The sequence below is a fragment of the Gopherus flavomarginatus genome, chromosome 4 (assembly GCF_025201925.1).
Source record: "Gopherus flavomarginatus isolate rGopFla2 chromosome 4, rGopFla2.mat.asm, whole genome shotgun sequence".
NCBI lineage: Eukaryota > Metazoa > Chordata > Testudines > Testudinidae > Gopherus > Gopherus flavomarginatus.
In genome coordinates this window covers 131,111,495-131,131,487 of record NC_066620.1, presented here as the reverse complement: position 1 = coordinate 131,131,487, position 19,993 = coordinate 131,111,495, and the positions used below count along the sequence as shown (strand labels likewise).

At 38.9% G+C, this 19,993-nt stretch overlaps 1 protein-coding gene across 3 annotated transcripts in view; it reads right to left on the bottom strand.

Annotated features, from left to right (window-relative positions):
* Positions 1-511: 511 nt before the first annotated feature.
* The window catches only part of TRAF3IP2 (TRAF3 interacting protein 2), a 39,552-nt gene continuing 20,070 nt past the window's right edge, over positions 512-19,993 (bottom strand). For all 3 annotated transcript variants that reach the window (XM_050949676.1, XM_050949678.1, XM_050949677.1), the window contains 7 exons: positions 16,110-16,299; positions 13,537-13,730; positions 11,725-11,813; positions 9,769-9,837; positions 7,672-7,788; positions 6,438-6,512; positions 512-2,280 (listed from right to left, as the gene is read on the bottom strand). In XM_050949676.1, the coding sequence (XP_050805633.1) occupies positions 2,134-2,280; positions 6,438-6,512; positions 7,672-7,788; positions 9,769-9,837; positions 11,725-11,813; positions 13,537-13,730; positions 16,110-16,299 (881 nt within the window). In that variant the 3' untranslated portion in view covers positions 512-2,133. The remainder of the gene's footprint in view (positions 2,281-6,437; positions 6,513-7,671; positions 7,789-9,768; positions 9,838-11,724; positions 11,814-13,536; positions 13,731-16,109; positions 16,300-19,993) is intronic.

Genomic DNA, 19,993 nt, shown 5'->3' with positions numbered 1-19,993 from the left:
GAATATTATTGTAGAATACAGTAGGTGTTTGTTAGGGATTATACTGTAAGACAGTAGCACTTTAGTGACTTGGGATCTAAAAGGGCCCTGTCATGCTGGCTGGAGTGGCTCATGGCCATGAGTGCCAACCTTAGAGCAGACTGTCAAAAAGCAGGGCGGAAATCCCAAACTGGTTGTATGTTTCTATAATTAGATTTCATCAACTCAATAACAGGTGTGAACTCCTAAAGTGCAACAACAGTCTTACCACGGAGTCACAGACAGCCCCCTTGGGCATTCTAGACTAACTTGCCACCCAGGCAAGCTGGACTATGTGATAGATGATCACTTACACCAAAAATCACAACAATATTCAGGTTACTCCCAGTCCCAAAAGGACCAGTCACTTACCCCAGGCCAGTTATACTCAGATCTCAAACTGAAGTCAATGCCTGTAGCCAGTCCTGTAATAAACTAACTAAAGATTTATTAACTAAGAAAAGAAATGAAAGTTATTTACAGGGTTAAGACATGAAATACACACACACAAAAACATACACATACTTGCAGTCTTAAGATTTAAAAAGGTAACATAAGGTTCTATAATAAGCAGCTGTATATATCCTTTAGGGCTGACTCATGCCAAGCAGCAAGGGGATCTCTTGCTTATGTTTAGAAATCTTTGCCCCTCGGAGTCCAGACAGCATGAAAGAGACCCAGTTTCTCCCTGTCAGAGATTTTTATCTTCTTCACCTCAGATCCCAAACTGATGGGATGAGTTCATGTGCAGGCCTTCCCTTCCGGGATGGAGTGAGGAATGCAATCAACAAGGTCTCTGTCCTTTGATGCTACCCATTGGCTCATCTGGCTTCAGTGGGCCATCTTGTGTGCTGGATGAGCACTATACCTTAATTAATGCTTCTTTTCCTGTTTGGTGAGTTATATAATTACAGAGGTTTACAGTGCAAACACTCAATATAACTTTATACCATTGGTTACAGAGGTTATAAGTGAGATCAATACATGCAGCATCCTACACTGTTCATAAGGTCTAGACACCAAACTCACTCTTATAATATTAATATCTACTTTAACTGTATCTTCCACTGTTGTATGCAGTGTTGTTGTAGCCATGTTATTCTGAAGACATTACAGAGACAAGTGGATGAGGTAATATCTTTTATTGGATCAACTTCTGTTGGTGAAAGAGACAAGCTTTCGAGCTACACAGAGCTCTTCTTCAAGTCTGGGAAAAGTACTCAAGAGCATCAGAGCTAAATACAAGATCTAACAGTGTTCAATATATGCTATGCTAAACTATCTGTTCAATCTTGTATTTAGCTGTGACACTCCGATTATGTTTCCCAGACATGAAGAAGAGCTCTGTATAGCTCAAAAGCTTGTGTCTCTCACCAACAGAAGTTGGTCCGATAAAAGATATTACCTCACTCACCTTGTCTCTCTATTTTAACTATACTAACCCACAGGTAAGCCAGACTGGTTTCCATCTATGCATGGTTCAATGAGGCCTGAGGCTTGCCATGAGCTGGCACCTGGTCTGCCAGAGTCACAGGCCCTCTCATCAAATACAGTGCAAGATAATCTTTGAGTAAAAGATGTATTACTGAACAGTTGCCAGTCCTTTAAGGTTGCTCGCAAACCACCACAAAGCCTCAATTATTTCTCCCCAGCAATAAATAAAACAGTTTTACAAAAAGCAAATATATTTTATTGTCTGTTCCATTGTTTGAGAGCACTGTAATATGCAAGAACATCTGGATAACAACAAAAGAAACTCTCAGCAAACAGGAAGGCAGAATTGTTTTACACTAATTGCAACATAATTTACAGTAATTACGTGCTGTGTTGCAGACTAGTAGAGGAATATTAGAAACATCAATAAAAAATACAATTGGACATTTTTTCCATTTGCAATGTGTTTAAGAATTGAGAGAGGAATTATGCCTGCTCAACTTCAGAAAGAGATGTTTGATACAGTGGAAAAGTGAGGGAGCTGAGTCTGAATTACCCAAGACAACTCCTTTAGCAGAAAGAGAATCTTCCATCATCAGAAAGGGCCACCTGGAAAAGTCCTGGCTCCCTGCCAACATCACCCTTTAACAATTACTTGTCATGCACTTTCTGTAAAACTGTTCATAGTGGCACAATCTGGAGTGTAGGCAAAGGTCCTACTGGAGGAGCAACATATTCCTCTTCTCTCAGTAACCGCAACAAGATGTTGTTCTTATTTTTTGGCCAGCTATAAATGTGAGTGTTCTGAAGCCAGGTAGGCACATGTTCCTGCAAATGAGAAAAAACAAACCAAAACCATAACCACATAAAATCCCCTGACTGCGTATCACTTTCGTGCAGAAACCTCCCAGCAGTGCTATTAGACTCTGCCATACAACCGTCACTGTGTCTCTGCTATAGCCATTTCTCACAACACTGACAAGTAATTAGTCACACTTGGATTTTTATTTAGTTTTTGAAACAGGTTGAGTCTATGTATTGCTCAGCTGCATAACTCATCACGAAAAAACATGTGTATAACATTTTTATTTTAGCATGCTATGGTGCTAACCATCATTCATGTTTTAATTTACTCTTCACTGATATCAGTAACTATTAGACAAATGCCTAAAATGGTCATCACCATAGTATCCAGACAGTATGAACATTTATATAGTGCCATATATTTACATGGTACTTAATGAACAAAGAGTAAAAATTTCCCCCAGATGGAAGGATAGAAACTGATTATTTAGAACAACAGGTTTGCATATGACTCATGAGAAGTATTAATAAAGTCAATGTACTGACTGAGTTTAGTTGGGTTTTTTTCACTTTAGCATTTTGTTTGCCCTCTGATTTTACAGGGTTCATCTGAGAGCAAACTGATCTTCTTACAGCCCTTGGTTATCAGGGAATATATAGCAAAATATACCAAAACTACTGTGGACTCTCAAATGCTTTGTGTGTGTTAGCACACAGAAAATCACTGGCTTAGATTCCATTGGGATACTGTGAGGTTATGTTTGTTGTTATTTATAAAACAAATCAATAAAACATATACATATCTATTACTTGTCTATTCTCATTTAGAATATGGGATGAAAATTAATGACTAACTAAATTATCTGTTTTGATCCTTTGGCTAGTGATACATAGTGTTCTAAACAGCACATTGTTTGGGCATTCATGTAAGGAATTAAATGCTTAATATTTTTACCTAAATCACTGAGGTTACCATTCTGTTGGCTTAATGCAAGTGCTGAATCAGCTGCCAGATCTGAGAGCTGGCAAGACCCAGGTTCCCTGTAGTATTATACAAGTAGAGGCTGGAAAAGCCCACTCAGTCTTTGGCTTAAGCTGCTTGTCACAATTTCTTCTCCCTTCAGTATTTATTTAGTTTCATAATGAAAACTATCTAGACCAGTTGGCTCCTATTGTTTCCTTGGTGGTGAACTTTATTCCATATACAAACAGTTCTCAAATTTTTTCTTACAGGGGACTACTTATGGAGTTCCAAACCCTATCATGTATTATTACCCTTCCAAGCACAGATCCCTTCACCTTCTGATGACAATTGCTTGATTACATTAAAAATTATTACCAGAACAGTATAAAGGAAGCAAAATAAAAATGAAGTTGGGTTAATATGATGAGTGTGGCTTCCTGTTTACATCATTCCGCTTTGCATCCATACTGTTTATTTCCTCTCTACAGGTGTCAGGTTTACATACATTGGTACCCACACCTCCCCATACTTCCTACAGCCCTCTCACTATATAATCTATCCAGGTCACTTTACAGTTTGGTTCTTTCCTGAAGTACATTCACTACCCCTACAATTGTAGTGTCATTAGCAAATTTTATGAAGATTGATCTTACCCCTAGAAACATGAAATAAAGATTGCAGTCACAAAGGCTGTAGAGATGGTCCTAAATTTGTAGTTTAATTGAGAAAGGCACCTCTCGAAAACCTTAGTGTCCTAGACTGGGACACTAGCAGGAAGTGTCATTGCTTGAAGACAGATGTTTCACCACTCTGACAGGGACAGCTCAGCAGGACACCTGGAAACTCTCCTTGGATAACTCTTTGAGAACCACTGCCATATGCTAGGTAGTCTCACAATAAACTAATTTTGGCTGAACTTTGTATAAGTGTGCTATTCTTGTATCTGACATTAGGCCCAAATAGACCTGCAGCATCCATCTTGTCTATTCACTTCTGAATCTTGTACCATTCTTAGGGTATGTTTACACTTCAAACTGAAGGTCTAAATTCCAGCCCAAGGAGACATACCCACATGAGCTTTGATCAAGCTAGCATGCTAAAAATAGAGTGTAGCTGCAGCAGTGCATGCAGCAGGAGGGGCTAACCACCTTGAGTCCATACCTGGCTTCTTGGAGGGGTACATACTTGAGGCGTCTAGTCCCTCCAACTGCTCATGACACCACGGTCACACACAGTTTTTAGCATGGTAGTTAAATCAGAGCTAGTGTAAATCTCCTCAAGCTGGAAAATACACCTTCAGCTCAAAGTGTAGAAATACCCTTAATCTCATTTTTTAAAATAATACTACAGTATTCTCTTAAATCTTTTTGAATTACTAAAATCTCAAATTTTGCATATATACTACTCTCAAAAACTGACAAAAGTTAGAATTAACTCTGCCTTATGGGTATGGGTAGAGCTTTAAAAGCTGTAGATAGATGGATAAATAGAAAGAAAACTCAAAGCAATATGCTGTCCTTGATCTGCCTAGAATTCCCATTAATGTCAACCAGGCCCTAAGCTTTAAAAATTTCTACAGCAGGTGTGGAAATGCCTTCATTCCCATGGTTTCACTTTTCTTTCCATTTGAAGAGAAATGCTACTTTGGAAACTTTATGATCTAAAGGTAAAACACTATAGCACCATTCATCCTGAAGGCTCCGAAATGCTTCATAAACTAGAGTCAATTTTTCACAACTTTGGTGCTTAAATGTTAGGTACCTAAATCTATATTTAGGGAACTAAATAAATGATTTGTGTCCACAGATGCTGGGCACACACATCTTCCACTGACGTCCATGCTAGCTACAAGTTTCGGCATTTCTAAAAATCACGCCTTTTATTTTGTTGCCTAAATATAGATTTAGGAGTCTAACATTAGGTAGCCAAGTAAATATAAAAGAATCCTTCCATCCACCATTGAAATACAGAAACCACATGGATCTAATGTGTAGAGCCCTGCGCAAAAAAAAAAATGTATATCCACTGATACGGATACGGATATCTGCGGATATAAATTGGTATCTGTGGAGCTGCAGGGCTCTATCAGAAACTGCAGCGGCGAAAGCAGCATGTTGGGTTGCCGCTACCAAGAGCCAGTGCCCCGCGCTGGCAGCTCTTCCGGTGTGGCTGTACCACTCCCACCCCCATCCACTGGGGCTCTGTGACCAGGCAAAGCTACTAGTGAGCCTGGTGCCCACCCCAGTGAGTGGGGCTTGGGGGGTACAGCCACACAAGAGGAGCTGCTGGCAAGGGGCGCCAACTCTTGGGAGCAACGGTCCGACATGCCGCTGCTTTTGCTGCTGTGGTTCCCAGTAGTGCCCTGCAGCTCTGCAGATAGCGATTTATATCTGCATCTGCGGATATAAATTTTGTATGCGCACAGAGCTCTACTAATGTGACAGCTGTTGACAAGCACAACGAAACTAAAGGATAAAACATTTTAGAACAAGAAGTGAAGATGAATACCATATCCATTTGTAATTTCAGCAGGACAATGTAATTACCCATCTGGAACTTGGAAAGGACAATGTATTTGATATTTCTACTGTCGCAAAAATGTGAGGGAGGTCAGTAAGAATCACATGCGGGAAGGATTTTGATTTTACATCTTATTGCCCATTTTCAAATGAATCTTCAAAAATCAACAGTGAGGACAGGTGAAACTGAAGGTTTTGCAAAACCTGTTAGTTTGTCTGATGGGCCCACCACAGCTCACATGATGACCTACGATAACTTAGTATTTCTTGTTTCTTTGATTTTACTTTCTAAAAAAAAAATTGGAAAAACCTCAGGTCCCCATGATCATAAGTCTCTCCCATCAAACCCATCAGCATTATCTCGGGGTAAACTGGCAAAATAATGAGGTGTGAATATAAGAAGCTTGTTTTCCAGATAACTTATGTCAAAGTCAATTAAATTCTTTTACTAGTCAGGAGAATTTGATTCTGCTTTAGTTATTACACTTATTAAGACCAAATATATCATGTTAACATACTGATTAATATTATGGTATATGTTTTATTTGTACATAAAAATGAGGACCATTTGAGTAAAATATTGCTCAGGAAATTATTAACAAGCTCTTATAAAGCACCAAGAAAATGAGTCTTTTTATTCCATTTTGCACGTTGACCAAGAATAATACATGATTAATTATATAACAATTTGTTTTTACCTTCTTAGCATTTGGGAAGAGCACAGGAATGAATCTAAAGTTCATGCTTCCTTGTTGGATAAATTCAATCTGCATCTAAAACAGAACAAATCTGACATTTAATTGAAAAGATTAATCTTATTAGTTAATTTTTCTGTACACATGTCCAGATTACTACACATATAGAACATTCACTGCTTATTCAAACTACTCTTCTGTTAAGATATTTGACCTATGGCTAGTCAACCTTCACTTCTAATTACACCAAGCATCATCTGTGGGGCATATTTATGTGACTTCTCTCTATACAGAAATAAGAGACACAGGAAAGGATTCTTCAAAGCTTTATTGGCTATTTGCCAGTTATCCAGAATCAAATAATTATATTTTTTGGTTGCACCGAGTAATCCTGTCAAATAAATCTAGGATTGCTTAAGTATGACTTGATAAGAAATGCTATTCAGTTTACAAAGTGGTGAAAGCATTAATTTCAATATCTTCACAATTTGGGTCAATTCTGTGTCCTAGCAAGGATGCTAACTAAACCCCTGTCACATGTAGATTTGGGTTTAATCTGATTTAGGGTCTGATGGAAGTAGTGAGAACTGGAAGTGTTGCCAGGATACTGGGCTTAGCTCTCAAGTGGGGGATGGGTTACCTTTGTATTAGCTCGTTCTGGCTGATCAGCAGAGAGCTATTTTGAGACATTTAAATAGGAGGTTAGTTGTGGCAATGTGAGGCCTATAAGGTTATGACATGAGCTCTACAGGGAGCTGACAAGGGAGGAAGAAACAACTAGATTCACAAAAGTATACTGGTCTGATTCTCCTCCCCTGCCAGTCCTGTGCTTAGCTTCACAGTTCCATGTCTCAGTCAGGTTTACCACTGACTGACAGAGCCCACAGCAGGGTGAATTACAGGGAGGATGGTCAGACAGTATTATATCAGATCATGCTGGGGGGGCATGGGAGACCACATAAAAGGTTTAAGATGATGAACTGGAATATCAAAAATTCTGATTTTATAAAACCATAAAAATATGAAAGAATGAGGCACACATGATTAAAAGGATATTGTATTAATCTCAAACTGCATTTCCTAGCCAGTAATACTGGGTACAGGATACTGACGAGATAGGAGGCATTAATGTGAGCACCACAAAGAAAACAAAGAACATGCATTTGGAGAAAGATTTGCTTCTAAGGGGAAATGACGCAGATTCCTTTTAAAATGGCAAACGTGTGCCCTCACTTACCATCCTGTGGATGTATTTAGTATGTAAGCCATGCTCATCCCTGTCCAGCTGGGATTCAGCCCCTTCAACATCCTGTTTGTATTTTGGACTGATTGCTATGATTATCATCACCATCTTCTGTTAGGGAGAAAAGCACTGATATGAAATTGTGAAATTCACTATGTTTCATAGAGGCTGCTTGGAAACCTGCCAGTTTGTATTTTAAGTGCTCTTGATGTTCTTGGCAAATATCAGAGGATTTCATTCATTCTGGCAAGTGAAATACTGTGAAACTCATCCACACTCTTTCCTCTCTCTTTCTTGCAATTGCTACTTTTACATATAAAACACCTAAATGTCAAGGGATAAGATCAACAGATATTAGCGTTGACCAATTTACAGTTGAAACCACAATAATGAAAAGTAACTTATGTGTAATATAGTTATGCCCAGATTTTCAAAAGTGCACATGCTACTACAGTTGTCACTGGGGTCCACACCAGGGACCTTCAGTACCAAAAGTACAGTCCCCTTTCACCTACCGCTTGAGCTCCTTTAACTGGGAGAAAGTAGAATTCTGTATAGTCATTGGGGCCAGATACCACAAGGAGTCATGGTAACTTGCACTGGATCAACATATTACATATGTGCTTTTTTACATGCCTGGCTTGCATGCACACACTGCCAGATGTGTGCACACATGTTGGGGATTGGCATGTACCTATGGCACACACAAAATATCAGACAGATACTCTGTGAAAGAAAGAATGAGTCCAAGAAATCCAATGCATGAAGCTATGCACCAAAATGATAGAAATTAATGCGGTGCTTTCTACTTTGTCAGTGAGTCTCTCTGTTTTTGTTTAATACAATGATTTGGCTTGATCCCAACAAGGACTGAGTACCCAGAACTCCCATGAACTTCAGAGGAAGTTGTAGATGCTGAGGACTCTCAATATCAGGCCCTTAAGTTGTAGCATTATAGTCTTGGCTTTGAAGCAAGCTGCACTTTAGTTTACCTTTACACAGCACATTTATCCATAAAGGCCTCAGCTTCCCAAAGTGCTTTACAGACATAGTAATATACAAACTATATACGGGGAACAGGATCACTGCATTCCCCACTGAAATGCAGCTGCCTTTGGAATGAAACACAGTAATTGCCTTAACCATGCTTAGAAACACTATACAGTAATTTAGGGCAGTATGTGAGGAACAACATATCCAATTGAAACTTCAGACAGAACTTAACTACCAGAGTCCGAGTTTGACTGAAATGCCACAGTTAACACCCTAACTTGTAGAGAAAGAGCTTTGGGATGTTTAACAAACAGAAGGAATTGAGATCTTGGTTTTATGTCTCATTACGTGCCTCTTTTGCTTGTTTTAGTCTAGAACAGGATGAGGATACAATCATTTTCTTTTAAATCACAAATCCTAAATTAAGCTATTGACCTATATGTGTTCTATCAATGGAAAACAAATCACAAGTGGATTGGCTACGGGAGATTTAATGTTCCCCAAAGCTAAGATAGATTAAAAGCAAAGCAGGGCAAAACAATTTCATGCAAATACCCATCTAGCTACTTGTGTTGTGGACCTATTGTTGTACAAAAATGCAGCATCATATTTCACATTCTCTTGTAGAAGCAATGCTGCACCAAATACCCCCAGGTTGAGGATAATGAGGGCACAGGCAGGGACTGCATGCTCAGGAGTCTGGAGCAGGAAAGTTGGAAAGGTTCTTGGGGAAGGAGAGTTGACCACTGGCAGAGAGGGAGATCAAATCAATCAGCCTTGAGGGGAGGGAGAATGTCATGCTAGGCCTGAGGGGACAGACAAGGAGAAAACTTGTGATGTGAGGAAAGGCAGAAATGGATAAAAACTTGGTGGAGTGTGGTGGAGGCAAAGAGAACTGAGGAAAAAGAAACAAATGTACTATGTTCACTCCACTGTTTAATGAAGACAAACACTTTCTCAGAGCTGTACATTCAGTGTAGGTGTGTGCACTTCACATTTAGGTTCTGGTCTCTCACTACTAGTATCAACTCTTAAGAATTTCCCTTGTGCCATCCTTATGGGAAAATATCCAGACAAGATTAGATTGTCTTTACGTACATCACCTAGGTAGCGTTCCATCCACTTAATGATGTCAATGCCTCGTACTGTGTCCTCAAATATATCAATCTGTAAGAGAAGGAGAGCTGGAGATTACTACTTCCCCATTGTTCAGTTGCAGGTCCTGAGGATTGTGAAGATGGGACAGGGACAGGAGAATTTCTTGGAACATTTGTAAAAAGTTTACCAAACAAATTTTAAAGTCAAATAGTGTACTTAAAGATTCAGAGTCTTAAGTGTTCACTATTCCTAGGTGAAAGACAGATTAGTATTTACATATCAAAATCACTGCCTTTTTTTTTTACTTTAACATAGCTACTTATTACATGTTTTCAGAAAGTCCCAATCAAAGACAGTTATAGTTCAAACCAGAGTGAAACTCCACACAAATTGATGACATTATCCAAAAGCGCTGAAAATTTAAATTATGGTTTTGAGAATATTCCTGAAGTGCCTAGTCTGTTCCTCCACTTCTGTGGCTTCTGAATCTCCCATTTACTACCCCCATCCCAACTCTTCAACACCAAACACACACAACATTCTCTCACCCACAGCACACCCCAACCCCCAACCCAACCCATTATTTCCCTAAATTGGCATCATTGCAAAGAATACATGAATTTATGTCCAAGACTATTTATCAGAAAAGATCCACAGCTTTCTTCCTGCAAAATTTCACAATGAATATCTGAGCTTGGCAAGCATATCAGCAAGGCTATTGCTATTAGAAGCAGCAATCCAGGCTGCAAAGAGTGCCGAAGGGCAGGGGACTTCATTGTAATGAGTATGATCAGCCTCAATCAGCTCTCTGCAAGCTTCATGAGCTCCATAAATTGACAGTCTATGACACTGGCTAATGAAGTACATTTTAACAATTCCAAGGTTTTGCTAGTCTCTGTTTTTCTCTTCTTTAAAAATAATGAGTGAATATATTTGGGTACCTGCTTTGATATCATTTTTCTACATTTGTTACTCTGTCTCCAGAGGTGATATCAACAGTCTTCATATTAATTGGTCATATTTAGAATCAAAATACTATAAATAAGCATAGCTTGAGCCTCTGGAAAAAGGCTTTGATTCAAGAAAGCAAGCAAGCACATGCTTAACTTCCATTAAGTCCTATTAAGCTTAAAGTTAGCCATGTGCTTAAGTGCTTTCCTGAATTGGGGCCAAAGAGGCCAAAGAGTGGAGGTGGGAGAATCAGACAGCTTATGTTCTTGAAATAAGAAAAAAATGAGTGAAAATTGGCTTCTATGGATATCAAGTCCTGGAACCTTTGTGGATGATGCTTCTAGAGGTGAGAATTGTGTTAAAGAAAACCCATGAACAGTTAAATGAAAATCTGGATGGCACGTAGGATTGACAGTGGAACACAGAGCCATTCACACCTCTAGGTCATTGGCTTGAATCTTCCCTAGATTTGTAGTGACCAAAAGATCTCACTCTCTTATGGTTGTTTCAGTAACCGATGTGAAATATCTGATGGTTTTTGGTCTTTGTCTGATTTCTAGTGCACAGATGTCCACATCTGAAAAAACATCTACAAAATTAGCTGTCTCTGCAAAGAGGCCATGGTTTGGACTGAACGAACATGAAAACTGGATTGATTTTTCCTGCCCAGAGATGGTCAGTCCTAATCAAGGTAGAGGCACATTGATGGAGCAGCAGGTGAAAGCTCATATTGATGTCCACACTGTACCAAGTTATCAAGAAATGTCTCAAGGACTGTCAGTCTAGCACCTTTCAGAAGCACGAAATTCACTTTTAAAAAGTCAACAAATGAAAATGTGGATAATCTAATCTAAACTTTTCATCTAAAACCCATTTCTTTTTTTACCATTCCCTGAATCTACAACCATTTAGTGATGCATAGAAAAACATACATCTCTCTGTTTAAAAAAAAATCTCTCTTTTCTCCTTTATCTGAAAATCATTCTTTCCAAAAGGAATACTCACTGCAGTTTGAAATCCATTTACAAGCAGAAAGTTCACAAATTTCATGACCTCCATAGCTGCATCCACCGAATAGGTTATAAAAACCTTACCTAAGAGAGACATTCATATAAATAAGTGATGAGTCCAAACAGGTGATTCAAAGAAAAGGAGACAGTTTCATAACTTTACTTGCTCAGTTGTGAAGTCAGTGAGAGGGGGCTGTGCCTTGTACATTTGACCACTGTGACCAATTAAAGAGTCAGAGAATCATAAATTTTGAGACCAGAACAGACTATTATGATACTCTGATCTAACCTCCTGCAATAACACTGGCTATAGGATTTCACCCAGTAATTCCTGCATCAAGGCCATGACTACTGGCTGAGCTAGAGCATATCCAAAAGTGATATTGATAGTCTAATTCAGCCTTCAAGCACAATGACATAATGGCTATAATATGGGATTTTGAAGGTAGACGTAAAGATATAAAGTGGTGGAAAATGTAAAGCTCCTACTGAGATGTGGAAGGATCTCACCAGAAATATGTATCACCTGTCAATCAATACAATGTTTAAAAGGACACTGGCCATTGAAAATCCTAACTTTTCCTTGAAAAAGACATTGGAAGACCATTACAGCACTATTTATAAAAAGCGGTATAGTTCTTTTTATTCATAGCCCTGGCTCAGGGTTGGTGTGGCGTTTACCACTTCAGCAGGGGTGCTGGGAGGCACAATACAGCTTCTGTGCCACTCCTTTAGAGAGTGCAGTGTGCACTCCTCTGTGTGGACTGCATTAATTCATTCAGAGTGGGGACTGAGACCATGGCTTGACTGCCTCTCTACCTGCTTGGGGTAGGTAGCACTGTATGGATACCAGTGTGCCAACCTCTCAGCCTTAAATACCTGCATAGGACCTTAGCCATAATCTGGTCCTAAGTACTGTGTGATAAATAGGATCTGGAGACAGGATTCAAGGATTTGTGTGGTTCATGTGCAGGAAACATTCTCTAGAAATGCTCTGAATTGTATCTACTGCACTGAACTGTCAGGGATTAGACAACTGTGTAGATTTTTAAAATCTCTATGATTCTTTTAGGAAGTGTTTGGTGATTTCAGTTCCAGCCCCAGATACACACAAATTGGGAAAACTCTAATATATATATATTTTTAATATATATATTAAAAAAAATAAAAGAAAAAAAAAAGCCTTATAAGAGATGATCATGATCAAGTCAGCCAGTTTTAGGCCTCAGTCCCCCATCTGTAAAATGTGGATAGCACTATCTAATACTAAGTAACATGATGATGATGATGATGATGATGATGATGATGATACGGGTTTGCTTTGTAGAAACAGGTGAAGATTCTGAAGGAGGAGGTGGTTCTCATCTTTTCCTTAACTGATCCAACCATCACTACAGAACAGTTTCTATGCTCTGATTGCTATTATTTCGTTATTAAGAACTATAGTGCCTTCTGCCTCACAGGGACATCTATTTTAGCAAGAAATCAGCTGGTCTATGAAAATAATCCAAAAAGTGCTTGTTTATTTTCTAAAAAAACATAATATCAAGTAATTAATGAGAATTATGTTAATTTGTTTCCAGTTCCAAGGGAATAATTTGTTATACCAAACACAAACATGTTCAGGACCTGATGACATTTAGTGCAAAAAGTCTAGTTCATGTTAAGTGTTTTCTTTCTTTGTTGTCTTTGCGTTCTTCTGCTGTTTACATTTTTTGTTGCTAAGCATGAAAAGCTGACAGGCTGATGATCACAGACAGCTTTTGAAATAATAAAACCTGACAGAAGAAAATTGCTAACAACTTACGCAACTCTTCTGGCAAATTGCTTGTTCTCAGAGTTCCCCTGGCTGCAGGATTGCTAAGAGGTCTTGGGACAGCAGCTGGGGGCAGAAAATTGTTAACCTGAGGTCCGAAGTCAGAAGTACACTGGTAAGCATCACTTTGGGCACTTGCCGTGGGTGGCAGCCCTCCATTGGGTACCTGGTTGTATAACTGGTTTCTAGAAGGAAAAACAAATGATGATTTCTTATATACATACACACATGCAAACATAAAATTTGAGTTCTTTTAAAGACAAACAAATGATTTGTTTTAATAGCAAAGAGAGACTTAGCTTATCAAATATTTATCAAATAAGAACCTAGGACTGAAAATCTGAATTTCAGAGAGATTTTGAAGAGTCACCACTGGCTCAGCTTTTCCTCAGATCTATTTGAGTGTCTGGATATGCGTTTCCATTGATACTTCTTGGGTGGAAGTCTACCACGCTGATGTAGTTTATTGCAAAGGAAGTGCTGACCACAGCAGGTGAATGCAAGAGAAAGGCTGGATCCTTTCATACTTGAAAGCAGTTAATTTGTAAATAAAGGAAGCAAAAGTATTTTTGGATGAGAAGGGGTAAACTTTCCAAACGGTGCTCGTCTGTGCATACAGTTCTATACATGTGAATATTTGACCATCAAAGTGGCACCTATATAGTCTATAGCCACTACTTAGAAGATGATATGTGAAAACTCTTAGGCCTCAGGGACTCAGATGGAGTCTGACCAGAGACATTGGCCTAAAGAGGAGAATCGGAGTCTGAGGTACCCAAACTACAACTCCCATGAGACACTGGGACAGCATTTCCAAACTGAAATATTTTGGTTATGGACCGAAGATCAAAATTGTGAAAAAAACTTGTATGTGACCAGTTATAGTGGATACGATTGAGGTTTTCCATGTTAGAGACTTGCGTTCTGGGGCTGCAGTAACCTTGTATAATGTTTCTAACTAGTTTTTTTTTTTTTTTTTAAAAAAGAGGGGTAGGAAGAGAGTTTTCAGCAGCTGTGTTCTTGGCTGGGGTTTATGGCCTTAGAACACACTCTCTCTCTCATTTTTTCCCCCTTGTTCCTGTATGTGAATGACAACATTCTGGCTACAACGTATTTTTTGTTGTCAAATTAAAACTTGGTGGATTTGCTTTGGCACTCATTTTCTGTTACGGGCAAAAAGTTATAAGATACTCTATAGATAATCACTATCAATGTATAACTTATATTCTAGGAATCAGTGCAAGGGAGCAGTGATGTGGCCAAAAGATGTTTTGGATTTATTGCAAAAAGGGTACAAAGGAAAATGAGACACACTCCAGAAAAAATCAGTCACAAAAACTCCTATTTTCTACAGCTGCTTATAAACTTTCCAGAACTTCAAATTGACAAATAAATGCCAACAGTTATCACCCATTTTTTAAATTTGACTGAAACTCTCTCAAACACACTAGATATTCACCATTCTTTCCACTGACAAGTTGAAAATCTCTAATGCAAACTTAATTTGCTACTGCATCTCACTTTGCTAACTATTGCTCTTAATTCTCTGGAGACAGAGAATGCTATGTAGCCTACACCAAGGACTCCAGAGTTCTGTTGCTAGTTCAATTACTTGCCACAGCCAAGCCACATAGCTGAATATTTTCAAAAATGAATGCCTAAAGTTAACCCACCTTAATTCTTACTTCAGCACCTAACTAAAAGTGGCCTGATTTTCAAAGGTGCTGAGTGCCTGCAGCTCACACTGAAGGTAACTTTAAGCAAACAAGTTTGAAAAAAATTCTACCTCATGTTCCCTATCTCTTAAGTGAGAATAGCGCATTATATAGCATAATGGGCTCCTGGTCCATGACTAGAGCCCCCTAGGAGCTATAGTAGTAGTAATAATAATAACAATAATAATACTAATAATGACAATGTGAAGCCTAATGAATGAATGTTTGCAAAGTTCTACGAGATCCTCGGATGAAAAGTGCTAGACATTCTATGTTTTATTTATGTCATCAGAAGTCCATGAACATGCTGGAAGTGTTAATTTAGATAGTATCAGAATTAAACAAGATTTTCTCTCTTTTCCTCTGAGCTACAGAAGAGATAAGGATTAACTTATTTGTTGCAAATCACTGAGGAATTCAAGGCTGGCATATCATAAAACTGGAGGCTAAAGAATGTAACCTCATTGATCTTTGTTCATAAACAGGGGGTGGGGGCGGAAGGGGGGAAGAGTTCTGAAGTTTCAACTAAGATATTTCCAACTCCTCTTCCTTTTAGTCTTCAAGTATTTACACTTATGCACACGTCAGAGTGGAGCAGACACTGGAATAATACTTCAGATAACTGGCTTTGAAGTTCTGGTATCACACAGAACCTGTATTTTGCTATGTCCGAGGCCCCGTTGCATGGGAGATAGCAAATAAACTTAACAAATCTCCAAACCAACCTTTCCATACACATGTCAACAAAAAACACTAACATTACAGGCTTTACAAATACTAGTTCCAAATTCAAACAAAACTGCTCTAGAATTTTCAAAGTTTGTGTCCCAATTCTCAAAGCATACTTACGGAAATCGTGGGCGTACCACAGAGGAGCACTCTCTTTGTGGAACTCTTTCTCCATTGCATTTAGGAGCATGAGGATTTGAATAGTTATGGATTACTTGCTGGGCAGGATGGATGACTCTCATGCAAGGTCCAGGAACAGGAGGCAGTGGTTGCGAGGGATGTGCAAAATGTTGGTAGGGAGTCCTACCATCTAAGAAATTAATAAAATAAACACAAGGATCTAATCAATTTACTTTGGACTAACTGGAAGTTTTCATATTTCAAACACAACCTGCTTCATTTCGAGGAAAGCTCTAGCAGCTTGTAAGTTATATAGTGCCATCAGTAGCAGGTTTAAGAAACATTTTACAGAACCAAGTTCCATGCTTGAACAAACGATAGGGTTCAGCTTTCCACGGTGGGTTGGAATGTTGACAGTTAAATAGTGAGAGTTGGGTCTTCATCCATATTTAACATGCTTGACTTTTTTGGGGCTATAACCTGAGAAAATGAATAATCTGAACAGTCTCATAAAAGCAGAAGAAAAATCCTGGAACAAATCAGTTTGCAACACTAAGGCTAAACAGACTGAAATTATTGTAAATGAAAAGAGAAAAATTATCTTTCATTTTGTTACTGCATTTTGAACAAATTTGCTGTCTGTCTAACAGTAACCTCTTAAGGCTTTGAGGCTGGTTCTATGGCTATCCTAAAGGAAGGTAACATGACAATCCTTGCTAAAATAACTTTGCAAAAATGCTATTGGTTTTTTGATGCGCCCATCATAGTATCTATTAATTATTATGATTATTAATATTTGTATTATGATAGCACCTAGTCATAGACCAGGAGTCCATTGTGCTAGGTGCTGTACAAAAACAAAACAAAAAGATGGTTCCTGTCTCACAGAGCTTACAATTTAAGTATAAGACAAAAGACAATGGGTGGATACAGACACAAGGCGGAGTACAAGGAGACAATCGATAGGTTACTGTGCACTGAGAACACAGCCTAACTGTTCTCAAGTTTTTTGTGGGCACCACAGAACAGGAGAGGTTTTAATGAGGGATCTGAAGGAGGACGGTAAGTTAATTCCATAAACATCTGCAAAATTATTGCCTTCTGAGACATTACATGTGCAGCTGTAAAGCAGTAGATCACAACAAGAGTGGGGGCACAGATGAAGGCCTCTCATTAGAAAGCGCTGCTATCCAACCTTCATTGGAGATGATCTACACAGCCACCCAAGTTTTCCTTTTTCAGTAGTGACATTAAGACTTTAGATTTTATTTTTATTGTATTTTGGGGTCTCCAAACTTTGTTGTTCAGTTTCTGTGCTGGGGCTGAATGACAATCAGCAGAGCAGGGCACAGCAAAGAAGCACTCAAGCAGCTGATAGCAAAGGCAATGAATGCCAGGACACTGCACTACTGTGTGTCATTCCATAGTCTTTCCTCTTTAAGGGTCAGGTATAGCTGGGCAGAGGGGACCACAGACCTAACTGGTGTGGGGAAACTGAACCAAGACTGTACATTTGAAGAGCTGTGTTGTTGCTGATAAACAGGAAGTAGCTTCTAATGAGCTGCAAGAGGAACAGATGGGGAAAGAGACTTTCCTTTCAGCATCCCATGTCAGGTTCATTGCCAGGAATGGCTCCCTGGCCCAGTGGTGGCACTGGCAGCCACATGCCTTCACCCAACTCATCTCTAGACTTTCACACGTGTAATGGTTGTTTGGTATATGCAAAGTATACTTTAGGCATAAGCTGAAATAGAAAGCAATGGAAGCAATTTGCATCGTGGGCAGGGGAAACTGAGTCCACTGCTTCAGTCTCTCTGTTTGTGGACTCCCTAAGATGACACTGCATCAATTCCCAGTCAGAAGGTAACTATCAGGACTGGAAAATTACTTTTTTTTAATAAATTAAAGCTTAAATTATTCAGAAGCAGATGGGACAGGAGTGAAGTGCTAGACATGTTGCCAACTCTTGCTATTTTATCATGATTCTTGTGATATTTGGTGGTTTTTTAAAAACCCCATATCATGGAGACATATTATAACATGACAATCTCAGTTTTCATTAAAAAATTAAAGTTTCTAGCCATTGTGCTCCCCGAGAAAAGCTTAAAAATGTGACCCAAAAGGCTCAATCACCAGAGGCAAATAAAAAGAACCCAATATTTACGATTTTTAAAATCTTGTGATTTTTACTCCAAACTCGTGATTTTGGAGTGTTTGGGGTAGGCAATACTATGCTAGTAGGTCATATTGGCTCAAACTGACAATTGGACCCTTGTTTGAATCATATTTGGAGTTCTGTGGGAGATTTGTCTATAAATACGAGATTAAAACCCACAAGTAATTTGTGTGTTTATTAATAAAAGTACTTGATGTTCTTTACATTAGTTCTCTTTTTATTTACATTTGTTTAGTTTAGAAAAAATACTCTTATTTTTTCAGCAACTAAATAATGATCGCTCGTATTGCCTTTCATGATAAACTCAGGGTAACTTCCTTCCATAGTAAAATGTTAACAGAAACAAAAAACATGGTTATAAACAATTGCCATTTATGGTATTGCCTATTCCAGATGTTAAAAAAGCCAAGGCCCCAAATATCATAAGAAGAGCTTAAAAACAGTGACATTTTTAGACAAATCTTTTTGTTTGCCTTCTGGGATTTGAGCCTTTAGCGTACAATGGAATCATGCTTTCAAGCTTTTCTTTTCAGCCACGAGGGCTAGACACTTAAAGAAACCCCAGTTATTGGAAAACTTCTGATAAAATTATGAGAGTTGTCAACATTCTATTTATTTGTACCACAGTGGGTCTCCCCCTGCCCTGCCCCCCTATTAGCTGTGTCATTGCTGGATATGGTTTGAAAAAGCCTGGGGGAATGCAAACTGAAAGTAAACATGTTTTGGGGGATGTTGCTTGTAGCCAGCTCTAGGAGGACAGGCACTGCTGTGTGATTGGGCTGGCTTAAAGAATTTTAAGAGAACACTGTCTCACTTCTTTCATTTGGATATTCCTGATACTATAATAAATGGAGGTTACTTACCTGTAACACTGAGGGACAATCACTTGAAGAAATAGAGGTTACTTACCTGTAACTGGAGATTCTTCAAGGGGTGTGATCCCTATCTGGATATTCCACATGTGGGACACAGGCATGTACCTGCATCCAAATTTATTTATTTATTTTTTGCAAGCAGTGTCCTTTGGCCTGCATGTGTGCCACTGCTCACCTTGTGCTCTGAACTGAGGGCATAAAAGGTGGTGAGAGCTGATGCCTCTCCAATTTCCCATTCATACCTCAGAACAATCAACAGCAGAGGGGACAGAGAGCAGGTAGTGGAATATATATAGGGACTGCACATCTCGAAGAACGTCCAGTTACAGGTAAGTAACCTCTATTTCTTCTGCAAGTGATTATCCCTCTGTTTATTCCACACATGGGAGACTAACAATCAGTAGTCAGACTGCAGGTTGGTGCAAGGATCCAAAAGCGAAAACTAACTGTAGTACTGCTGTCCCCACAGCTAGATCAGAGTGTAATGTCTCCTAAAGGTATGAAGAGATTTCTCAATAGCTGTCCTACATAACTCTAGGAGAGGAACATCTCTCAGTTATGCAGCTGAAGTAGCTTAGTCGCTAGTGGAATGAACCCTTTCCCCCGCGCAGAGGGGGAATATGAGCTAGTTGGTAACTGTGACTCAGTGCAACCCTGTATTCATACCCTGCACACTATTGTAATAATCTTTGTATAAAATGTGCTGTGAGAGGTATCATATGTATTTTAAAGAATCCTTATTGAGGTTGCAGGAACAAACCATCCTGATGTGTAGAAAGAATAGTAAATATGGCAGGCGACCAGCTTGGCTTAACAGTGAAATCCTTGCTGAT